Consider the following 24360-nt stretch of genomic DNA (forward strand, 5'->3'; position numbering starts at 1 on the left):
TTCGCATATTCTTGTTTACAGAAAAAATAAATAATGTCCATTTTGTAAACAAATATGGAAGATGCCTCGCTATAGTCCAGGAAAAATCACTACATATCATATAAGCGAAGGATACGTGATTTACGAAGAAACTGGTTCAGAATTTCCTTTGTATTGGATATAACAGCTTCAACTTCTTCAGCCTGGAACATAGTATATGTTAAATCTTAGTCAGAGCATCCGCTGATTATCTTCAGCACGTATTTGAATTTTAGATTCCTACCCTCTCACCACAAGTAGAATCATGACCGGCACATAGAAATTGCATAATATTCCAAGGAAAATTGTGAACAAAAGCACATAACATGCTTTCCACTAAAATCATGAAGTTTGTTATCAATCAGAACTAGAGGAAGATACCTTTGTCATGTCAATGTAATCTCGTGGTAGAACACCGACTGAATTTACAGGACATGGCAGACCAAGTAATGTAGACTGTAAGAAAATTGAACAAGTACGTCAGATAATGAAACCTAAGGATGGACAGTGAGACACACATCATGCTTTGAGCACATATCCTCTAAGAAATTTTTTACAACCATGAGTGGTGCTATATCCGCCTGATTGACATCCACTCTTTCTATCCCATGCAAGCCCCATTCAATTGGTGTTGGCGTGTCATGCACATGGTCGTCAACAAACCTAAAACCGCAATCAGAATGGTTGCTGCTAGATATTGGCCTCGGACGTTTAACACCAGCTCCCCATGCAACAAGGGGAGTATCAGTGTTCGTAGGATGCCCATCTCCATGACTTCCTATGATGAGAAATGAAATAATAAATAATTAAATAAAACATAAAAGCATATTATAACACAAGAAAAAGGCCAAAAGTCTGCCACAAACTCGCCATTGCAGCCTATGGTGCCCCCATCGAGGGCATCCCTTTACAAATTTCTTATTGTGGTTGTCCAAAAACTCGGCCCACCATTCTGCCATTTGCCACCATTACACTGGAGTAAACTAAGGGAATAAATGTTAAACTAGAGTTGTAGAGGGAGCTTGGGAATCACATGGTTTCCAAGAGAGCTGTCAATGAATGAAATAGAGAAATGGTTTAGGTGTTTTATGATTGGAAAGTTCCTCTTGAGCTCAAAGGAAAATTTTACCACGTGGAAAAACCTACAATCATTCATGGTACTGAACAGATCAAGGAACAGATGATAGAATCTCTCCTGAAAGAATTGTGGAGAGAAGGCAAACAAAAGCCCAATTAAGAAGAGTTTTAAATGGATGACAGCCTAAAACATAAGTATAAAGTTAGATCAAGAAAAATTGAGAGAAACCAGTATAAAAGACCTAGATCTAAATGGTGTTTCTGAAAACTTGGTGTTCTATAGGACACAATGACATTGATTGTTTTATGTCACAACCTCAACCTATAGGTAACGGCTTTTGTTGTTACAAGAATATAGAGAATTGATTGCCAAGAGAAATAAAGAAAAAAGTAAGCGGAAAATAATGTAAGTATAGGAATTCAGAACATCATATGCTCCTTGATAACGCATTGCCTTCCCTACTGATGCTTGAGCTTTAAAGTATTACCTTCTCAAATTAATATTCAAGTAGCAACAGCTAGAATATGCAATCTTGATTCAGACTAAAATTTGTTATAATTTGTATATTTACTGACCATATAACGAAAAGATAGGTACTTCGCACAATTACTATCTTTCAATTATTTTAACTAAAGTACTTCAAATGCTAGTAATAGCAGGTGATGGGTCTATACAAAGACATTCTTTTGACAAATTATTGCTTCAACATTTTTAACACCAAAATTTGTATTGAAGTGTTGTAATCTCTGTCACCTTAGGAAATATAACATAAAAAGAATATGCAGTCATAAACATGGTAAAAGAAGTGTTGCAACCTTTATCGCTCATTCCATGATCTGCTGTGAAAATATATGATGTAAGATTATCCTTGAAATAATCTTGAACAAGATTATATACACTTTCAGCCACATGGTCAACAACCTTAACATTGTTGAGATAGATAGATGAAAAGGGCCTATGTGCATGACCATTAGAGTCACATCCAAGCAGGTGCAGGAATACAACAAGATTATCCTGCTGCAGCAGCTCCTTTAATTTTGGGTCTTCATTGGACCGATTGAGAAGGCTTTGAAATTTATCAAGAGACCACAAGTCCAGGAATGATGCATCTGCATTAAGAAATCAAGAATACTAAATTTATGAAAATAAAGATTGGACAATCTAAAAAATGTCAAGATACCACTTTAGTACGCCACTGTACAATTTACTGCTAAGAAAGTTTTAAAAAGCGCCTCAGTGTTTTAAATAATGCAGGAAATAATTCTCAATATTTGACTATTAGAATTAATTAAGGCCAAATTGTACACCTTTCTAATTTTTAAATACCTTAGAAAACTTGTAGTGTAGAGAACTATAAAGCACGGACACACTTTGTTTCGACACATCTTAGACACTTTTTGGTCTCAGACGAATCTACAGGAGGAGTTCAAGATGTGTCGAAGCAATTATGAATTAAGATCAACAAGGGGGGTTAGAGACATTAAATTAGATTACATTATCGTAAAAGATTATCACATCTTAAGTTATAATTTATTTGTAATGGAACATATTGTTCAATTTAGAATATAGATTACGTATATATTTTGATTCTCAATTTAAACCTTTTATAAATAATGTCCATATTTTATTTAATTATAATAAATAAATATATATGTATCGGAGTCAGTATCTCTGTAGTCAATAGCGGCCGTCGCAGCCACAATCTCGGCAATGCGTCGCGGTGGATCTGCGCTACACGAAACAGTGTTGCAGCGCAGTTTAGGGTTGCGGCATTCTTCACGGCACAATCGCGGAGAAGATGAGAAAGAAACAAGAAAAAAGAGGCCACAACAGTTTTTTTAGATCGCAAAGTCTAAAATACCCTTGATTTTAAATAGCGCAAAGTCTAAAATTCCCTTGATTTTTATCTTTTTATCTCCAGGTAATTTTTTACTGGAATTTTCACGACCTTTCTTCTTCAAACACTACAAGTGCAGTGCTCTATTTTTGGAAACCTGCGAAATTTCTTCATAGCAACCGCCCCCCTTGTTCCTTTCTTCCCTACGACTGACTCTTCTCAAGAAAGATTCCCTTCTCTCTGCGCCAACACTCCCCTCTTCTCTGCAACCATTCTTGTCCCCCCTGTTCCTTCCATCTCGTCAACCATTATTCTGCTTTGTTTTTCAATTTCTGTCTGTTTCTGTGCTAACAGCACCCTATTATGGTTGAAAGTGCTTGAAATGTTTTTCTAGACTTCAACGTGGCAGCTATACCGCTACCCGCTACACCACTATAACGTTTTGGGAGTCGGCCACTACGCTACGCTATATGCTACTGACTACATAAGGCAGTTTCCTATTTTTTTTACATTAGCTGTGTCGATGTGCTCATGTCATATCAGGCATCTGTGTCGAAGCCTGTAATTCATAGGTAGAGGGTCAGGAAAATGAGGGGGAGATTGGGGTGATGGAGCAACAAAGAAAGAACAAAAAAATTATAGAAAAGCACGGAAATACATGATTGGATAAATGTCTATTTCTAATGAGGGTCAAATCTATGAAAGTATACAGCTAAAAAATTTACACGAAATCTATGTTTCTCAATATGCTCAACTACTCATGCTTGTTTTCTGGTCAACTGAAAAGAACTAAAGAGATGTAGGGTGGGAGAGCACCTCTAATGAATTATTGCCGACGGATGCAACGAAAAAGTGATCAAAAAAATACTGAATAACATATCATGCATCTGCCTAGTATAACTGCATATAAAATGACAAGAAGCACAATTTAAAAAGTATAGAAACTCAAGCTCAGCATCCATAAATTTACTGAGAATGTAAGTTTTAGATAACGGAAGAGTTAGGAGACTTTCATGAGACATTAATCTCTGTGCTCCAAGCTGTTTCTTCTCAAAGTATATGAACTTGATCAAAAAGTCCCTTGATGATCTTGAATCTATTAACCTGGTCATCAATTGTAAAATCTGATCCTTCTATCAAGACTATTCTCTCACTGAACCAAATAAAAATTCACCATCTAGATTAAAGTTTTTGTCAAAATAAACCTTAACAAAATACAATAAGTAAATTTTCAATTACCAAAGTAACATGATTTGATTTTCCAAAGTCTAAAATAAATAATTGCAGTCCATAAAACTTAACCAACGAAGTTACTTACATAGGAACATATGAGTCCTAAACATGTATAGAGAACACATCCCATTAGAAGAGAATTTTCTGAACTAGAAGACACAAGGTTTTCAACAGCCTTTCTCACTCTACAATGCATAATACAACAAAAGAATGTTCTTCAGTTTATGTTTGCTTCAGAGGAGTGGGCTAATAGTAATTATGTTACTACGAATTAGGGTAAACAAGTTATAATCATTGTTTCATGTGATGCAAGATTTTGGAAATCCATCATCTATTATTGTTTGAAGTGTGTGACTCCACTTGTGAAGGTTTTTAAGGGTTGTGGTAGGAGACTCAAATCCTTACAAGTCATATATCAAAGAAACTATAGATAGACCTAAAGAACAAATAGCTGCGAACTTCAAGAATAAAGAGTCTAGATACAGAAATATGAGGATAATAATTGATACTAATTTGAATTTTCAATCTCCGTGTTGTTGCCTGCTATCTTATTTAATCCTTAGAAAGTGAAATCTCAATCTTTAAGGTTTATGTGGATTACAATTATTTATTTTAGACTTTGGACATCAAATTGTGTTTCTTTAGTATTTCAAAATTTGCTTATTCCTTATATTAGTAAGTTCCATCGTGACAAAAACTTGATAAATTCAAGACAGTCAAGGGACATTTTGGAATGAGCATGGCAATAGACATAAGGGACAAGAATCAATCTGGTGATATACCAGAGGATGGGGAGTAACTAAGTGATATTGATTTTGGCCAAGATGAATGAGACCCAAGAGTAGTTAGATTAAATTTGTTGAGCAGTTGCACACTAGAATTTTGTGTAACGAGCCACTAAAGTTTTTCTCATTTTGATTCTGACTTGAATCTAGAATTATTGTCATTTTTCTTGTATTATTTGTTTTAACTTAAAATTAAATATTTTTATTGATCATGTATCTTACAATTCATAAAAGAATTAATTCACAATTCGAGAAATAGGTCTTCAGATTTATTGTATTTATCTCGATTTGATAATCATGATTCCATGAGTCTGTGATAGTTCCTAGTTGAGACCAAACTTCTTCTACGCCAAGACTGACTATATGGCATATAGGATACTTAGGGTCATGCAATACCTGAGATAACCAGAGGCTTATGTGAATCGATCTAAGGCTTGTCAAAATTGGAAGAGAAAGGACAGTAAAATGTATGCACAATTGACCAAATTTTATGAAACTTGATAGCAAAATAGTCACACATTATGTAGGATACCGCCCTAATACCATGTTGACATTATAGGTTTTTTTTATATAAGGAGATAGGTAAGTTAAAAAAATAAAAACTGCTGATTACCATATCAACTTAAGATACAGCCTAGATAATGCTTATAAGGTTTGGGCAGTCCTGACCTTAAAAGCATGTTTTGTACAATAAAGTTAGACCTATAGTCTAAATTCTAAAATGGTAATGTTATAAATCATAGTCTATATTTGATCTATTACTAGGCACACATTTATGTTATTCCACCCACAAATGCCCACGTATAACTATCCAGTCTTGGGCGTGAGTGAGGGGGAAATTGAGATCTTAGTTATTCTACCCACACTAGTCCACGCCTTAAATGTCCAGATTTGAGCAGGAGAGAGGTGTTAAGAGTCTCACATATGACATAGGTAATGCTTATAAGGTTAGGGGAGTCCTCAACTTACATGAGTGTTTTGTAGACTTGAGTTAAGTATAGAACCAAAATTAAAAGAAAGACTATGAATTGTAACTATGGTTTGAAACACGTAACTAATACTACACTCCTCATGCTAAGCAAATAACGAAACAAAAGCACGAAATATAAAGAAATTTGAAAATTTATCCTAGGAGATAATCTAGAGATACATTTCATATATTCTAAGCATTATAAGGAGACAGTATGCAATCAAATTGTCAAAAAAATATTACAGAAACAACGTGTTATTTTTAAAGTAATTACATAACATATATATAGTCTATAATTCAGTGGCCTGAAATTCAAGAAGCTACTAGCTAAGTAAACAATAATTCAGAATCGAAACCTTTAATCGGAAATGATGTCAGTAAATTCTAAACACAGGCATCGATTTGGTACAGGAAGTGAAAAGACAAGGCTGAATTTTAATGAAATGCTTTTCGTACTAAGGGGAGTCTGTCGCCTGGATGAAACAATTTATTTATGCTGTTATACATAAAAATGAAGACCATGAAGAACCAATTGTCCCAAAACCTTAAGTTATTACGTGAAGGTCCAAGTTATGTGTCTCAAACATAAAACAATAGGAAAGGCTCTATACATTATTGAAACAGACAATATTGAAAAACTACTGTGAAACTCAAACCAGTACCAGTTGCAAAGTCTTCGAACTCGTGTGGATAGGTATCCCATGTGCTATGCTGCAAGGCACCACAGAAGATCGGAACTATGTCGGGACTTCCAAAAGAAATTGTATGGCTGCTTCTGTTAAACACCGAATCAAACTCAACAGGATTAGCCTTCCACCCTGCAACAAACCAAAACCAATCATTTAGTAGACACTAGGCAGTAGAATACAGTCAAGCCTAGTCAACCATTTAAGTTTCTTGCTATGCTCCTATTTATGGTTTTCAAAAAACGCTATGAACAAAGACTTTTTCTTCATTTTTCGCATTAAAACATCCAAACAATACAAAGGTAATTTTATTCCATCCTAGGCCTTTTTGTTCCAGTCTCTGTTATATATCCAAACATAAAGGAAGGTGCCTCTATAAAGAGAGAAAATAACACAGACCTTTCAGAACTGCACTGGGATCTTCATAGAATCCAGCAATGATGGAAACATGTCCAGGCCTCGACTCTGTAGGCGGGCGAGCATGAGAAACCCCCCAGCGACCTTGATTTTTAATTATGCTCCTCAAAAATGGTGCCCTGTAATTACCTTCCGAATCAGGCTCATAAAACTTGTCAGCACGCAAACCATCAGCTGCATCCAAGATCAAGCAAGTTAACTTCATTACATATTTGCTTAATGCTCATACTCCTTCTGTCTCATATTAAATATCAAGTTTGGAATTTTTACTATCTCATATTATTTGTCAATTTTAAATTATCAATACAGAATTAATTATTTTTTTCACTAATATATTCTTATTTATTGTATCTTCAACATATCTAAACTTAATACGGGTACTTTAGGCTTTGTGTCGATATTTTAAAATGAGCGGAATGTAGTGGAATTGAATGGAGCAGAACGGAGTGAAATGGAATATAGATTAAATTCCATTGTTTGGGTGTTTTATGTATAACACTAGGTAGTTAATCCCAGATAGCGGTGCATCGCGACCAACCCCAAAAGTAGAATAGGCTTTCCGGGATAGGCGGGATAACTGCTATTTTTTGGACAACTTACATAAATTAATACTATATAAACCTATATTTAATGCAAAATTAACAAATGACTCAAACTCTGAAACATTCAAAATTAGTAATAAAAATCCACAAGTCTTAATCTTTGTCAAAACATACACTGAAATACCAACAAAAGTCAAGAAAATAAAGATGATGCATATTGAAGTCTTTAACACAGAGTAATAAAATAGCTCAATATTAAAACTCAAATGCATATTTTAGCAAAGGAATCAAAGATAGGTATCATCTTCGTTAGCATATTATTCTTCCTCTTCTTCCTAGGTGAAAGTTGAAACAACAAAACAGAGAAGGAAGAAGTAATAGTGGGATCTCGCTGGGATTAACTACGTCGGGATCTTGTTTCATGCAATCGTGGGCCATGCCGTCGCAGTTAGGCACTGCAACACACTGAGACAGTAAGATCTCGCCGAGAAATGTTATGATTAACTACCTTGGTATAACGGAACAAAATTCACATTCAATTGTTTGGAAGTGAACGGAATGAGTTATAACTTTTTTATTCTATTTTTACCCTTATTTAAACAATAGTATTATGTAGAATTAAAATATCCAAACAATGGAATCTCAATTCATACAACTCCATTACACTCTATTCCATCAATCCAAACAAAGGATTAGTAAATGAAGTTTACTTTTTCATAGAAATTAGTGTACTTAGCGTCTGTTTGTTACAAATTATAAAAAAAAGTAATTTTGATATTCAATAATTTAGAGATTAATTTTTAGATTTTTTTATTTTTTTAAACTACATAATCTATTTTGTGTTTGCTAACCATGATAAAAAACATTTCAAAAAAGAAAAATTAGTTATGGAAAATAATTTTCTAAATAAGCTACTCAAAGCACCTTCTCATTTGAAGAGTTTTTTGTTTTTCTTTTTCAAATTCTCATTAGTTTAATAATTTGCAATGGATGAAAACTCTCAAAAGTGATTTTGTTTTTAAAAAAAAAAGAGATTGGTTCTAAAAATAATGTGTGCATATCCTTAAACAATTAATATGAGCGGAGGAAGTATTTTACAAAAACAACTATACTTTTTGTTGCTCAGGTATCCCCGGTCACAAGTCGGAGATATAGTTAAGGGGTTAACTTATGCAATGATCAATGATCAAACCTCTCACCACATGTTTACCAACTTAGCAACCTATCAACCAAGTATTAAACCAATGACCACATACTTAAAGACCAACATTTCATGTTAGTATTTTACAACAACAAAAACAACTAATCCTAATAAACTTAGTATAAACAACATCAAACAGTTGGTGTGCGCATTTTGAGTAAAGGCATACGTACCAACAAGTAGAACGAGGCGTTTAGCAGGTGCAGAGAATCGAGGAGCAACAAGATCCACACCACGAACAATGGGAGATTTGAAGTAAATATCGAAAATGCTAAGCATATAAACAGCGTGAAGAATCACTCCCAGTACCACCAACCATCGCTCCCTTCTCTTCAACCACTTTATTCGCTCACTCGTGCCAGCTTTCACTCCTTGCTCATTCGTGTTTCCTAAGATCCCATCGCTGCGCATTTTTTATTCTCTTTTGGTTTCGATCCAGCTTTGTTTCTTTGACTTCACCACTGAACAGTAAATGATGGTATGAGTGAAATGAAATGGGTGCAATCGAGTGTAGTGTTGTTTGTTGTGTGTAAATATATGTCAGTCCCGATCCATTTTATCTTGCAACAAAAAAATTGCTCCTCTTATGTGCTAAGAGCCATAGGTCTCCCAAAATTCTAAAATGCCCTCAATAGAAAGACACTCGAACAATATTTTTTTCGATTGACCAATTCAATAGTATAGAATGCTAAACTTTAAAATTTTCAGGGTTTTTATACTACTGAAAGTGTCCTACAAGATATTCAAATAATCAGTTTTATAAAAAAGGTTGTCAATTTTATAAGGAGGTATATAATTGTTATATTATTTAGTTTTTCCTGAAATATTCAAAGTTAATACATCGAAAGTATCATTTCAATAATGTAAAAATCTTGAAAATTGTTCGTTAATATTTTACATTATTGAATCGGACGATCTGAAAAAATGTCGTCTAGAACGACCAATTTGGTATAGGCATTTTCTGTTTTTTTGGGATCCTCTAAGCTTTTAAGGGGTGATATGAACAATTTCCTTTTATTTTTTCCCTAACTTCATTCTTTTGTATGTTCTTAAATAAAAATCATTTATTTTTATTTTTTTATTTTATTTTCATTAAATTGTCCTTCTCTAAAAGTATACTTTCGAATAGGATGGATTGGAAAGTATACGTCCAGACACATCAATATTAGAATTTTTAAATTATTTCTTGTATTTCGTCTCTCATTATATCATATTCTCAATATATGCGCTATTGCACTAAATTTCTTACTAAATAAATAACTTGCGCACTCGTACCTTATTTTGGTTCATTTTATTATTGATTGATTTGGTCATGTATGTTTAATTCTCTTCTTCATCTTCATAAATTTCACCTTAAACTCATAAATTCCAGTTTATATTTATATTTGTTATTGACTCTGTTTAAATAACAAGGAATAAAAATAAAGATAATTCCCACGAAGATTGATTATTTTATTAATTCCAATACTTATTTGACACATTCAATGACAAGTAGTATAAATAAATATTGTTTCAACGATAATTGATTATGTTATTGATTTCAATACTTCTATAACAATCAAATTTATCAACAATTAGATTGTTGAAACAAGTTAAGGATATAAATTTGTATTGAACTTAGTATGTGGAACTAAATGATATAGCATGATTGTAGCATTATGAATAGAGAATCTCAGAGGTTTTCCAACTCAATCATCATGGTTTTCAAACGCACTAATGTCATCCCTAAGTTCATGCACTAATGTCATCCCTAGGTTCATGCACTAATGGCAAACATTTGTCCGAGCATCTTGACTTAATCCATATTAAACAAGCAAATCCATTTATTTCCTTTTCTAGGTTCAAAAACTAGCAATAAATCTAAGGTGATCAAATTCAGATTTAAAGACAACATTAAATCAATTTGAATAAATAATGCAAACATGCTATAAACATATTAAACCACAAACAATATTCAATACTTAATAAATCCTTAACTTATAGAAGTTTAGCTCATAACGAGCTTTTGTTCAAACATGGAAATAACATAAAACAATGAAAATAACATTGTAGCTTAAGTAATTACAAAGATGAGGAATCAAAGATAAAAAATAAATAAATAAGTTTTATGCAGAAGCTATGGCAACTAATCCTTCAACTTGGTTGCAAGTTTTCTTAGTAAAATCCTTCATACAAAAGCCTTAATGATGCACTCCTACCTTATTTTAGTTCATTTTATCATTGATTGATTGGTCATGTATGTTTAATTATCTTCTTCATCTTCATAAATTTCACCTTAAACTCATGAATTTCAGTCTATATTTATATTTGTTATTGGCTGTGTTTAAATAACAAGGAATATAAATAAAGATAACTCCCACGATGATCGATTATTTCATTGATTTCAATATTTGACACATTTAATGACAAGTAGTATAAATAAATAGTAATTCAACGATAATTGATTATGTAATTGATTTCAATACTTCTCTAACACATTCAAATTGCAAGTTTGAAATAACAATCAAATATATAAGCAATTAGATTGTTGAAACAAGTTAAGGATATAAATCTATATTGAACTTAGTATGTGGTACTAAATGATATAGCATGTTTGTAGCATGATGAATAAAGGACTTTAGAGGTTTTCCAACTCAGTCGTCATCAATGGCAGAACTTGACTAAAAAGTTTGGGGTGACCGACATAAAATTATAATATGTATAAATCAAATATGCAAATAATATTATATAGCAAAAAATTAAGTTGTAATAAGCACAAAATGAAGTATCAAATAATTTAACTACATGACTTAAGAATACCTTAAAGTAATACTACTATACGCTATTTAATTAACTTGAAATCATCAATAATAGACTAATAATTGATACTTGCAACAATTTCTCTTTCAATATAAACCGTCATGCTATCTGTCAAAAAGTCAGTTTCTATTTTGTTTTTTAACTTAGACTTAATAATTTTCATTGCTGAAAAGGATCTTTCAGTTGTGGCAGTAGAAACCAGAAAATTCATGATAAGACAGAGTAGTCTATCAATCAAGTAGAAATTTTGCGCCTTTTCAGTTGCAACCAAACATGAGCACAATTCTTGAATAGTTGATAAATTCCTCAAATTTAAATCTTGACGAACATCAACCAAGAAATTTCGGAGTTGAAATTTCAAATTAATCTTCTTTTGTATATTGAAATCCATAGGGTAATATTTTTCAACTATAGTGCAAATGTTTTCAATGTTAAAAGCTTTATAATTATCCTTAGGAGTCAAAGCACAACTTATTCAACTCTTGTAATTGTTGATCAATGGCATTAAAAAATATTTCAACTCTAAAATAATGTTGTATTGTAACCTAACTTTGTTGAAGACGAGAGCGTCTAAATCTTGTTGTTGAATGAACATCATTGAGATCAAGAATCTCAATATCATGTTTTTCACAAAAAGTCTTCATTCAGTAAATAATGCATCCCAATCATCTTCTCTCAAGACTTGAATAAGAGAATTTGTTGTTCCAACCAAATACATGGCATTAACTATATCCTAAGATTGTTGTTATAAGGCTTGACAAAGTATATCAAATATCCTCATAATGTCTTTCATCAAATGCAAGATAAATATAAAATCTGTTAGAACCAAGTTGGTTTTACATTTAGAGTTTTGATGTTAACAAAAGTATTTTATGAAAACAATATATTTGACTTCAAAGAGTATGAAAGAAGATTCATGTTTTTGAATAAAATCTAAAATAAGATTTGATTCAAATTTATAATTGAAGAAAATTTAAAATAAAGATTTAATTCAAAGTTATAATTGAAGAACATCTAAAATAAGATTTTATTCAAATTTATAATTGAAGAAAATCTAAAATAAGATCTGATTCAAATTTATAATTGATGAAAATCTCAAATAAAATTTGATTCATATTTATAATTGAAGAAAATCTTTTACCCAATTGAAAAGAAGATATGGTCAATATTTGAAGAAGATTTGATCAACATTTGATGAAGATTTGAAGAAGATTTTATTTGAAGAATTTATAAAGTCAATCTACACAAAATAAGAACAAAATCAATATGAAGAATTTACAAACTAAATCTACATAAAATAGGAATATAATCAAGCTGAAGAATTTACAAACTCGATATAAACAAGATATAATTCATAATTAAACAATGACTAAATTGAAGCCCAAATTTTCACTATAAATAGACACTCAAGAATGAAGGAGAAAAGCATTGAAAAGAATAAAATAGTAACTCAAGCTCAAAGTTCTCAATTCTTCTTAGAGTTCAAAGAGAGAAACACTTGTTCAAGTTAGAAATATTTTAAGTGTTCTTTTGTAAGAGTGTGAGAGTTATTATTATTATCAGCTTTGTAAGAAGCAACTACTCAAGTTCCAATCTTTTGTATTCAACTTGATAATGGTTTAGTTCCTTCTTCAATCTAGGATTGTCAGGTTGTTAGGAGAAGACTTGACTTGTAGAGTCAAGGTGGTTAGTTCCTCAAAAGTTTGGGGTTGTCAGACTGTTTGGGAAGACTGACTTGGAAGGTCATGTGATGTGTAATTCAAGGTATTTGAATTAATGGATTAAAGCCTTCTGAATTAGGGGACTGGATGTAGCCAGATTAGTGGTGAACCAGAATAAATCTACGTGTCAAATTATTTATATATTCATTGTTTGCAATCTCTGAATCGGATTGCTTCTACTCCAAGTAAGTCACCAAAACTAAACTAGTTTTTTTATTTATTTATAAATTATCAAAAAGTTGTCAACTTCGGCAAACACAATTCAACCTCTCTCTCGCATTTGCACCTTCAAAATCAAACGCCTTCAAATATTTATAGGCACTATCAGCATCCCCACGTGTAGAATAACTTGCTCTTTCCTTTGTAATTTTTTTTAAAATAATACAAGCTGCCTCATACATATTGATCAAGCTACAAATAGAAGAGAAATATGATCCCCAACGAGTATCCCCAGGTCGTTTCAAAGTACCAATTTGATTTTTTTAGCTTTACCAATTACAATCTCATAAGTTTCTAACAAATGTGCAATTTCCTCTAATTGAGCAGCTTGTAACTCATGATGTCGCTTAGTAGAAGAACAAACAAAATTAACAACAAAAGTTAGCTTCTCAAAAAATTTATGAATTGGAACAACTTCTCTTGATGTAGTAACTAAAGCAAGTTGCAATTGATGAGCAAAACAATGAACCTAGTATGCATAAGGACAATCTTTCATAAATAGTGCTTGTAAACCGTTTCATTCTCCTCTCATATTACTAGCACCATCATACTCTTGACCACGCATGTTAGAAACATCAAGATTATGTCGAGAAAGTATATAACATACTTCTTCTTTAAGAGTTAAAGTTATAATGTCTTTAACATGTACCACAAAAAAAAAAAATTGCTCTTGTATTAAACCAACTTTGTCAACAATTCTTAACACAAGAGACATTTGTTCCTTTTTTTTTATTCATCACGAGCTTCATCTACAATGATGCAAAATTTGAAATCATCAATTTATTTACATATATGTTTTCTCACCCTACTAGAAAGAATATGCAAGAGCTCCTTTTGAATTTGATGTGAAGTATACTTGGAATTATATAGAGCATTTTCCAACACAACTTTTGCAACTACATCATTGTAAGTTGTCAAGAGTTTTATCAATTAATGAAAATTGCCTTGATTTCTTGACCCGATAGTTTCATCATGTCCCCTAAAAGCACAAGCTTGAAGTGTTAATCAGCGAACAATGTCAATTGATGTCTTGAGACGTATCTGATTCTTCAAAATTTGTTCTACTTTGCACTTGAAAAGTATTTCTAATATGTTAAACTTGATTCAACAAATGTAGACAAGCTTTCATTGCATTGTTGTGTGGTGAGCAAGGATCCATCACTATGTGTTTGAGAAAGGCACAACATTTTCCATTTTTAATTTTCTTCCAATTTCTAAAACTCGTACCAATGAAGACATCTGATCCAGGACGCCCACTTGGTCTTTTGCTAAATAGATATCATGGCAAGCAATATGAATCATCTTTATAAAGTGAATATTCTAGCCATGAAGAAAAGATGTTAATCCAAGCATATTGAAACCATCTTGGATGAACCTCGTTGCCAGATAAATGATATTCTTCTAAATTTATTTGATAAGGACCAAATTTTAGATAAGCTCTTCGTATTGCATCCAATTGATTTGGTGGATATTGCCAAATTTGAGGGCGCTTTTCAGGGCCACGTTCTAAATATTTCTCAAAGTTATCTTCGAAAACTCTAGGATCCTGGGAAAGATGATTCTCATTTTCTTCAACTCTTGGATTCTCATAAATAGTTTCAGATGTAGAAGTTATAATTTCTTCATCTCTTTCACTCTCACAAACTTTTCTAATACAAATACAAAAATGAAATAAATCAACAAATAGAACCACTTGAATTACCATTATGGTTGCATTCTAAAACAAAGAGTTGCATTCTAGATCTAAAGAGTTGCATTTTAAAACAGGCAACCATTTTTTATGTTCCTTTATTCTAAATAAGCAAAATTAGCAATTTAGAAAACAAATTTAGGAAATAAAATCCTCAAACATGCAACCATCATTCTAAATGTGTCGTATATCTTGTGCAATAAATCAACCAATTTAGAAAACATAAATCAACAAAATTAGTAACAAACATCTAAATCAGTAAAAATCAACACAAACATTCTAAATTAGCAACTAAAATCAGCAACAAAAATCAACAACAAAAATCAGCACAAACATCTTGTTCAGCAAATCAGCAAGGTCAGCAAATCAGCAAAATCCAAACCTTTTGAGTTTTGACGATGAACGACCGAGGCGAGGCAGCAGCAGCGGCGCGACACAGCAGGAGAGAAAGCATCGACACAAGAGAGATAGGATACTGATTTAGGGTTTTAGGTATTGTTGTAATTTTAATAAGGGCAATTTTTTCATTTTGTCTATAATTTTTTTGGGTGGCCGCAACCCTTTTGTCCCAAGCAAGATCACCCCTGGTCGTCATGGTTTTCAAATGCACTAATATCAACCCTAGATTCATGTTCACGTCCAACCATGCTATAATTTATAGTTCCTCTTTTGTTCTATGGACTTAAATACTATTCCTACTTATTTAATGTCAATCACTTCTCCAAGCATCTCAACTTAATCTATATTAAATAAGAAAATCCATTTTTGTTTCCATTTTCCAAGTTCAAAACTAGCAATAAACCTAAGATGATCAAATTCAGATTTAAAGACAACATTAAATCAATTTGAATGAATAATGCAAACATATTAAACCATAAATATTATTCAATACTTCATAAATCCTTAACTTATAGAAGTTTAGCTCATAATGAGCTTTTGTTCAAACATGGAAATAACATAAAACAATTAAAGTAACATCGTAGCTTAAGTAATTACAAAGATGAGGAATCAAAGATAAAAATACAAGCTTTATGTCGGAGCTATGACAACTGATCCTTTAACTTGGCTGCATGTTTTCTTCTTTGAGTAAAAATCCTTCATACAAAAGTCGCAATGATGGATGATGATAACAAAATGGAAATGACGGTTAGGGTTCTTATTTTTTGGTCTGATTCGTGTTGGCCTTCATTTAGTGCTTGTTTCCTTTTTATAGAACAACTAGCTTTCTCTCGCTTCCTTTTCCATCCACTTTTGTCCTTCAGCTCACAAGGTATCTTTTTGCCCCAATAAAGTTAAAGCGGTCCAACTATCCTTCCTTTAAGAACCTCCTAATATTGGGGATATCTCAAGGCCTTTGAATAAATACTAAATGCATTTTGGACCCATGCAATATGTCTGCTTTGTTGCTCACTAGTCTGTTGCGCAACCTTCTACAACAAATCCTTGTAGCATTTTGATTTTGGGACACTTCTTCAAATCTTCTAAAAAGTTACACACCAAGAATTCAATTCTTCTAAAAGAGAAAATAAATGTCATCAAAATAAAAAAACACAAACCTTAAATTTAAAGCTAAAATTCTAAAAAAATTTACTCAAAAGACAAACAAATTATTATTCAATTTTGGTAGATAACTCTTATTTCTAAGAGTTATCACACCCAAACTTGAACTATTACTCGTCTGCAAGTAATAGCAAAGAAAAAACTACCAACAAAATAGAACTTCTAACCAACAATATTACTGGTTCAAAGAAAACTTCTTACAAAGTTGATATCAGATTGAAACATATTAAAACTTTTGAACAAACTTTTGATCATTCCCACATAATCATAGTGTGTGTGTGTGTAGCTACAATCTTAAGTTTCAACATTGACATTAAAGAGTCAAGTCAGCTAAACAATTATGTTGCTACTAATTTGTATTTTACCTTTAACACAAAAGAATTATACAACTTATACCAAAGGATATTTTCTTAATGTCGTGAACAACTCAAGCTTATTCTTTCTCTCTTTTTTCTTTTTTATCTCACCTTTAGACATGAGTGACGTTTTGAAGATCACTCAATGACTACTTAGTGAAGTTTTGGTACCACACTACCATTTGACATGAGTGATATTTTGAGAATCACCCAATTACTACTCTATAGCATAACACATTTATTTAATTCATTTATTATTATTATTATTATTATTATTATTATTATTATTATTATTAAGATTAGCACTCAAGTACCACATTTTCTTTATTTCCCCATTTTAAACAAAATACTCTAATACTAAAAATTAATCACAACTTAGTTCTTACTTACTTATTTAGCCTTAATAATCTCTGATACCTGAACTTTTCCTTAATAACATAACTTTGGTGTTTAATCAATGGGTTTTCTCAAACCAACAACAATTCAGTTAATCTTCCTAACAAGTCTTATTCATCAAACCTTCCTAAAACACCCCCTCCCCGAAATTGTATTATGTACAATTTTAAAGTTGTTCATTCTACAAGTTTGAAATATGGTTAGGTTCCTAACTAAAATTGAAAACAACTATCCAAAAAGAAACAAGGAAAAATAAAAATGTAGTATTTAGAGCATTTACTATCCTGAATAATGCTACAACACTATTTAGAGGGTTGTATCATTTCCAACTTCAACTTCTGCTGCATCATCTAAATCATTCAGTTGAATTCCATTCCTAATAGACGATCCTTCCAACGGAAACTTCTTTCTCAATCCTCTCGTTTAAAAATGTTGTTTAGTTTGGAATGAAACTTCACAATGATGAGGTGATATTTTATGCACTTTGGTTAAGTCCAGAAAATTAGGGAAAATTGATATAGGTACATATTACTTTACATTAAGAAATGTTGAAAACACATTGTGGTTATTAAAGATAAAATTGTGAACAAAAAAAGATATAATAAAAAATTCTATTGCCATTTTATATAAGTACAAATGAAGGTGTAACTGTTTGCATTATGAAGGAGTTAATGATATTGGGCTTGCGTCAGCCCAAAAGACCACTCTAAAACAATACCTTAAAAAAAAAAAAAATCCTAATTTTAACATTTTCTCTGCTTATCCCTTTATAAATGTGTGACTGCGCTCATCACTTTGACAATACTAGTCAAAATCGATGACACACTCACTAAGAAACTATGGAACAAGGAACTTTCAGCCATCCTGTAGACTTATCAATTGACGCCACATTCACCATGGGCGAAACACCATGCCCCTTATCTTACACAACTGAAGCCATAGTTTTAGACAAAATGGGTGAACAAAGTTAGAGAACTACTTACCCAGTAGACTTGCGAGTGAACGAGACCAAACTACAAAATGAGCTTGATTTTGTCGACCAAATCAATGATGCAATCGCCTTAAAAGAGCACACCATTTAACAAAAAGTGGCCATCAAGTACAACACCAAGATCCTTTTAACTCAACTTCGAAGAAAGCAATCTTGTATTACGCGAGAATCTCAAAGCCAATGACCAAGGGAAACTATCTGCTAACTGGGAAGACATTTACCAAATCGTCACAAAAAAACTGAGAAATGGGCCTATACTAACCCTATCAGACAACCTTGTCCCTCGAACATGGAACATATCCAAATTAAAAAATATTACAACTAGTTAGAGCACAAATATTTAAAGCAACACAACTCAAACACTTAAAATTCTAAGTTAACACACACAAATGCGTTACATGAACTCGCACAAATGAGTATAAACACTTAAACAATTATAAGTTAACCCACATATATATGTTACATGAACTTGAAAATATATAAGTCGTTAAGGAAGAATAGCCACTATTGGGCTAGGTTACAAAGGGGTGAAACTGAGTTCTGTTTTGCTTCTTCTAAATGGATTGATTAAAATGAACTTCACACTAAAATAGAGTACTAAGCACTAAGTAATAAAAGTTGAACGAGCGCTTTTGCTAAAACTGAAACCTTGAATTCTAAATGCTTACAGAATTTGTAAGGTTTTATGAGTTGTTGTGTTGTTTATTCTTCTTCATAATTAATCCCTTTATATAGCATGAATTAGGGTATGAATACTGTCCCCAAAAAATGTTGAGCGTAACATTCTTACGTGAGGTCAACAAAGATTTTCTCAAAAAATAAAATTTGATATACAGGATTTGCGAATATGACCGTTGAAGCTTGATTATTTGCAAAATGAATCTTCAACCAAATCTTCCAAAATGATTATGTACGAGAATATTCAGAGAGCACTAGAAAAATATTCACCTTGAATTTTCTAAGCGTATCTTGATAGATATGGGTTGTCATCAGAGCATTGACTTTCTTCATCAGAACATAACTTGATCATCAAAGTTAGGTGTTGTGTTGCTTGGTTCAGGTAGTTCAATGTAGTGGCAAAACTGCATGACTTAGAATTGGTGGCATTTGTGACGTCACCTTGTTGCTTCTTCAAAGTATGTTGCGTATCATAGGCAACATCTTGGAACAAGTTGCAGTGTTTAGAATGCGCATAACATGAGCTTTAGAGGAATCTTGAATAGAAGCTTCAGAGTTACTATAATAGGGGTTTTAGAGGCATGCTTAACACATGCAAGCTTTAGTCTTTTAGAGGCAGACACACATAAGCTTTAAAGGCACACTAGGCAGACGCTTCAGAGGAAAATTTTCAGTGGCAGATGTGCGCACACAATAGTGCATGTAATAACTAGAGTCTAATCATTGGGTTGACTTCCCTTGACATCATTTGACTTTGATGTCTTTGTTTCCTCTCACATCTTAGTTTCCTCTGATGTCTTTGTTCCCTCTAACATCTTCACTTCATATGATATCGTTTCCTCTATTTTATGGTTCTATTTACTATACACTAAATGAAATCATTAGTGCAACAAATAGTTCTCACAAAGTGCCTTTGCTATCATCAAAACACGATGAAGAAATTGTTTCTAGAACTAACCTGGTTCCAACACTTAAACAATTCTAAGTTAACGCACATGAATGCATTTACATGAACTTGCATAAATGGGTATAAACAATTCCTAGTTAAAGCACACAGATGCAAAACTAACTCACACATTCGAATGAGAACACTTAAATAAATTTCTAAAAAAGAAAGCACACAGATACACAAATAAATCAATAGAAAGTTAAATAAAACAAAATATTGTACTTGCTCGATCACCAAAGGACCAAGACGATTACAAAAAATGGTTGTCATGACACTAGTTATAACAATTACATAACAAAATGAAATCAATTACCCTTAGTAGCATGGGAAGTCGGCATCATGATTTTACCATTGATAACAACCTTCTCTAAATCTAGTCCTTCCAAATTCAGCTCAAACCTACGGTAAAAGCACGAATTTGGGTGACAAAATTATCAAAAGATTCTTGTTTGTTGGCCTTTCCTTGACCTTTTGAATGGGACCTTTGTTGTTTTTGACTAGCATCATTGGCTTGATTTTCTTGAAGCTCTTCAATCTCGATAGTAGCAGTGGTGGTTGAGCTTACGATCACGACATCTTCAGTGTCTAGTTCCACCACCCGAACTGGCACTACATTGGTAGTTGTAGTGGAAGTCGCCCCTTTGTTCCTCTTTTTTTTTTTGTTTTTTTTTTCTTATAAAGTTATCGCTCTTTGTAAAGTGGCCATCCTTCTTGAAACAAGAAAATGAAATAAGTGAGTAAGAAAACATATGCAAATTTACAAAGACGCACCAATATAAAGTAACACAGTTTACTACGACAATTGTCGGCCTCTTCTTGGGTTTGACAAGAAACTAACTTCTGGGTTTTTTATGAATGTCGGTTCGATGGAGACATATCCATCTTGGTGCATGACATCCATTTTCAAAGACTAGATGAAATGTAGTAGCGTGTTCCGATCAGGAATCTCGAGGATGCTTAAACTTTTAACCTTGAACACGAGCTCTTTCATATTCCTCCTAAAATGTCTATTGGACCAAAATAAGGGGAGTAATAGAAAGATGTTCTTGATCGCCACTCCATTCCTATCAACCGCAGGGGAGCTATCCTGATCGAGCATAACTTTGCGGAACATTACACTTGCTTCGGCCATTTCATCAGTGGTCGAACAACATATTATCTATCATGTAAGCTGCAAATGGAGTCCATATATGGTGCGGAGAGCCTTTTATGTTGGTTGATGGATACCCAATTTTGACCTGTTGTATCGTTGTTACAAATTAGGATGAAATAGGTAGATTGTTGGCATCCCTCCTATGTAATAGACACGTTCATTGGAAAACCCTCACATAAGCCAACAAATTGACCCAAACGTTGGAAGATATTATTCTCAAACTCTATAAAGGGAAACCAATAACCCATGTCTTTAAAGATGACCTCCTATAAACGGATCAAGATCATCGGGTATTCCAACCAAATCCTCTTGTCATCACTGAAGGCCAACACCTTTTAGCCCCCCTTGCTAATGTCGACCTCAATGAAGCAATCTTCCATGCTATCGATTGTAAAAGCCGACACCACTCCCAGTGGTTCCCGGGATACCCACTCAAAACATTCTTCATTAGATGGAAACACTAGGTTGTATAACGTTTGAGATGCTTTCACCATGCCAACATGAAAGACAGAAGAAATAATGAATTCGTCATCCAAATTTTCTCTTCAACCGTCATTTCAAAAGAGAAAGGGTAAAAGGGAGAACCACTGTGCCACTAAATAAAAGGCACAACAGAGCGGCGGGCTGTGATCAACCACCACCATATCGAACAATTAGAAATCTTATAACCTATAGTTGTCTCAAGTAAAATGTCACATTTTTTAAACTAATCTACGACAAAGATATGAGCCTTATCCCTAAGCAAACTCCCACGACGGTGAAAAAACTAACCCACCACTATGGAACCATTAACAAACACCACGAGTAACCATGAAATGGAGGAAAAATAGGAAACTGCAAACTCTGAAAAATCTATAAAAAAACATAAGAGGTGGTAAAAAGGAACGATAAAGCGACTTATTGAGTATGTGATTAGAGATTTGAAGTCATGAACGCACTAGAAACAAAGGATGAGCACCACTAACAATTGATGAAAAGGTTCACTTTTGTTTAAAACAAACCAGAGGAAGCACACAAAAGAGAAGAGGACGAGGGAAATGAAAATCCCTCCAAAATCTAAAGCAAACCCTTATGTACCCAAAGTGTTCAAATAGTGGAATTCAAAAGGTGTGAATCAGCGATGACGATAAAACCTCGAAATAATGCAAGGCCACTACAGGTACTCATGCACCTACTCTATAGGGTGACACATATCAAGATGAAACCCAAGAGACAAAACATCACATCACGTCGCAACCTCTTCAAGCCTCTTATTCTGATAAGCTAAACCGCCAATAGTCAAATATGTGTATGTTGAATTGGAAAGGTCATAAACCTATTGTGATCGACAATATAGGCCCACTTCAAAAGCTCGTTCTAACGTCTCCAACATTAGTAAAGGTACACTAATCTCATCCTAGCACCCTTCACTATCCTCAAACTAATACACACTTGAGCATTAGAGTGTTTGCAAGTACCAGCCGACTATCCTTCTTAATCCTTTTTTGGATCAACATCAAATATAAATTAATACACTAATTCAAGTAAGTTATCATTCTCTTCAAAATCACTCTCTTAAAAAATATAAAAAGTTTATTTATATTTCTCTATTTTCTCCTCCCTCCAAAATCCTTCTTTCCCCTCACATCAGTGTGAGCTTCATAGAAAAACATTTAGTATAAATAAAAAAGACATTGTTTACGAAATTTAATATAAGGAATCGTGCTTATGAAATTGTCAACAATAAAAAATAGAATTGGTTTAATCCACTGATCGAGAGTTTTTATTGGAACATAGACTATGTTATTGTGTGAATTTAAAAATTTGTTGAAGTCCCACATTGGAAATAAATATTTTTTTGTAAATTCAAGTGGAAAGAAACATATTATTTAAAATTGAAGTCCCACATTGGAAAGAAATATTTTTTGTAAATTCAAGTGAAAAGAAACATGTTTTTTACTATTCAAGTCCTACATTGGAAATAATTTTTTTTCTCAAGTCTCACATTGGAACACTCTCATATTTTGAGTAGTTTTCAATTATGTAAATATTAAAGTCTCACATTGGTTAGAAAACATATGCGACTTTGCTTTCATCATTATATAATGAGTTTCAAACTATTGTTAAATGTACACCAAAGTTGGATGTATGTCCCAACTTTCTCTTTTCTCTCTTTTATATCCTGCTCGACTAATTTTCAAGCCACTTCTCCCCATTCTTTATGCCCGTTTTATTTTTGAGCGGATGTTGTGTCGTAGTCTCTTATGTTTTTAGAGCGGTTGTTATGTCGTAGTCCATTCGATTTTTAGAGTGGTTGTTATGTTGTAGTCCCTTTGTTTTTTAGAGCGGTTGTTATGTCGTAGTCCCTTTGTTTTTTAGAACGGTTACTATATTGTAGTCCCATTGTTTTTTTAGAGTTGTTTGGTACCATAGTCCTATCGATTTCTAGAGCAGTTATTATGCTGTAGTTATGAATGATCGTAGTACCAAATTGCGAGTGACTTTAATCGTCATATTGAGAGTGGCTTTAGAACGGTTTTCTATGATGCATGGAACTCCGATACAGTAATATCTTCGGTGACATAAATTCTGATTTTTAAATAGTTTTCTGAAACTCAAAAATAACAATTTTAAGATGTTTCTTAAGGCCATGTCAACCAAAGAGATTACTAGGACGTTAACAAGAAATGAAAAATAAAAGTGAAACGCTTGACATGTTAAGAATCTTTGTAACTGAAATTGAAAATCAATTTAGTAGAAAGATTAAGAGGTTCAATGTAAGACCCATAGTTTTTAAATCCTAAATTATGCAATTTTAGGGTATTGAGTGAGTTAAATACCAAAAATATATTTTTGGAAATTGGATTAAAATTATTTGTCGGAAAATAATTTACTTCCGTTACGAAGGATTTAATACCGGGCAATTTTGTCAAAAATATCTCGGGTTGCTGAAAATTGTACCGGAATTAGACTAAGAGGGGAATGAAATGATGGGGGTAAGAGTTGTTAGATAATTGTTGGTTTTGTTTTAATTATAATATATTAATATATAAATGTATATGTATATATTGTAAGTAATATATATATATATATATATATATA

The 24360-nt window shown here is 32.8% G+C and overlaps 1 protein-coding gene and 1 pseudogene across 2 annotated transcripts in view; both read right to left on the reverse strand.

The window, feature by feature from the left end:
- Positions 1-9493, reverse strand: part of LOC101502204 (uncharacterized) — a 19735-nt gene extending 10242 nt beyond the window's left edge. Inside the window, exons 1-7 of one of the 2 annotated variants that reach the window (XM_012719483.3) lie at positions 8941-9490; positions 7007-7198; positions 6584-6739; positions 1912-2205; positions 579-796; positions 400-474; positions 116-182 (exon numbers count right to left, since the gene is read on the reverse strand). In XM_012719483.3, the coding sequence (XP_012574937.1) occupies positions 116-182; positions 400-474; positions 579-796; positions 1912-2205; positions 6584-6739; positions 7007-7198; positions 8941-9178 (1240 nt within the window). In that variant the 5' untranslated portion in view covers positions 9179-9490. Of the gene's footprint in view, positions 1-115; positions 183-399; positions 475-578; positions 797-1911; positions 2206-6583; positions 6740-7006; positions 7199-8940 lie in introns of both variants that reach the window. The other variant, XM_027330171.2, reaches the window with a different exon arrangement.
- Positions 9494-11588: 2095 nt separating this feature from the next.
- On the reverse strand, positions 11589-21258 carry LOC101506496 (uncharacterized; annotated as a pseudogene).
- Positions 21259-24360: the final 3102 nt, after the last annotated feature.

Source organism: Cicer arietinum, chromosome 3, assembly GCF_000331145.2.
Source record: "Cicer arietinum cultivar CDC Frontier isolate Library 1 chromosome 3, Cicar.CDCFrontier_v2.0, whole genome shotgun sequence".
Taxonomy (NCBI): domain Eukaryota; kingdom Viridiplantae; phylum Streptophyta; class Magnoliopsida; order Fabales; family Fabaceae; genus Cicer; species Cicer arietinum.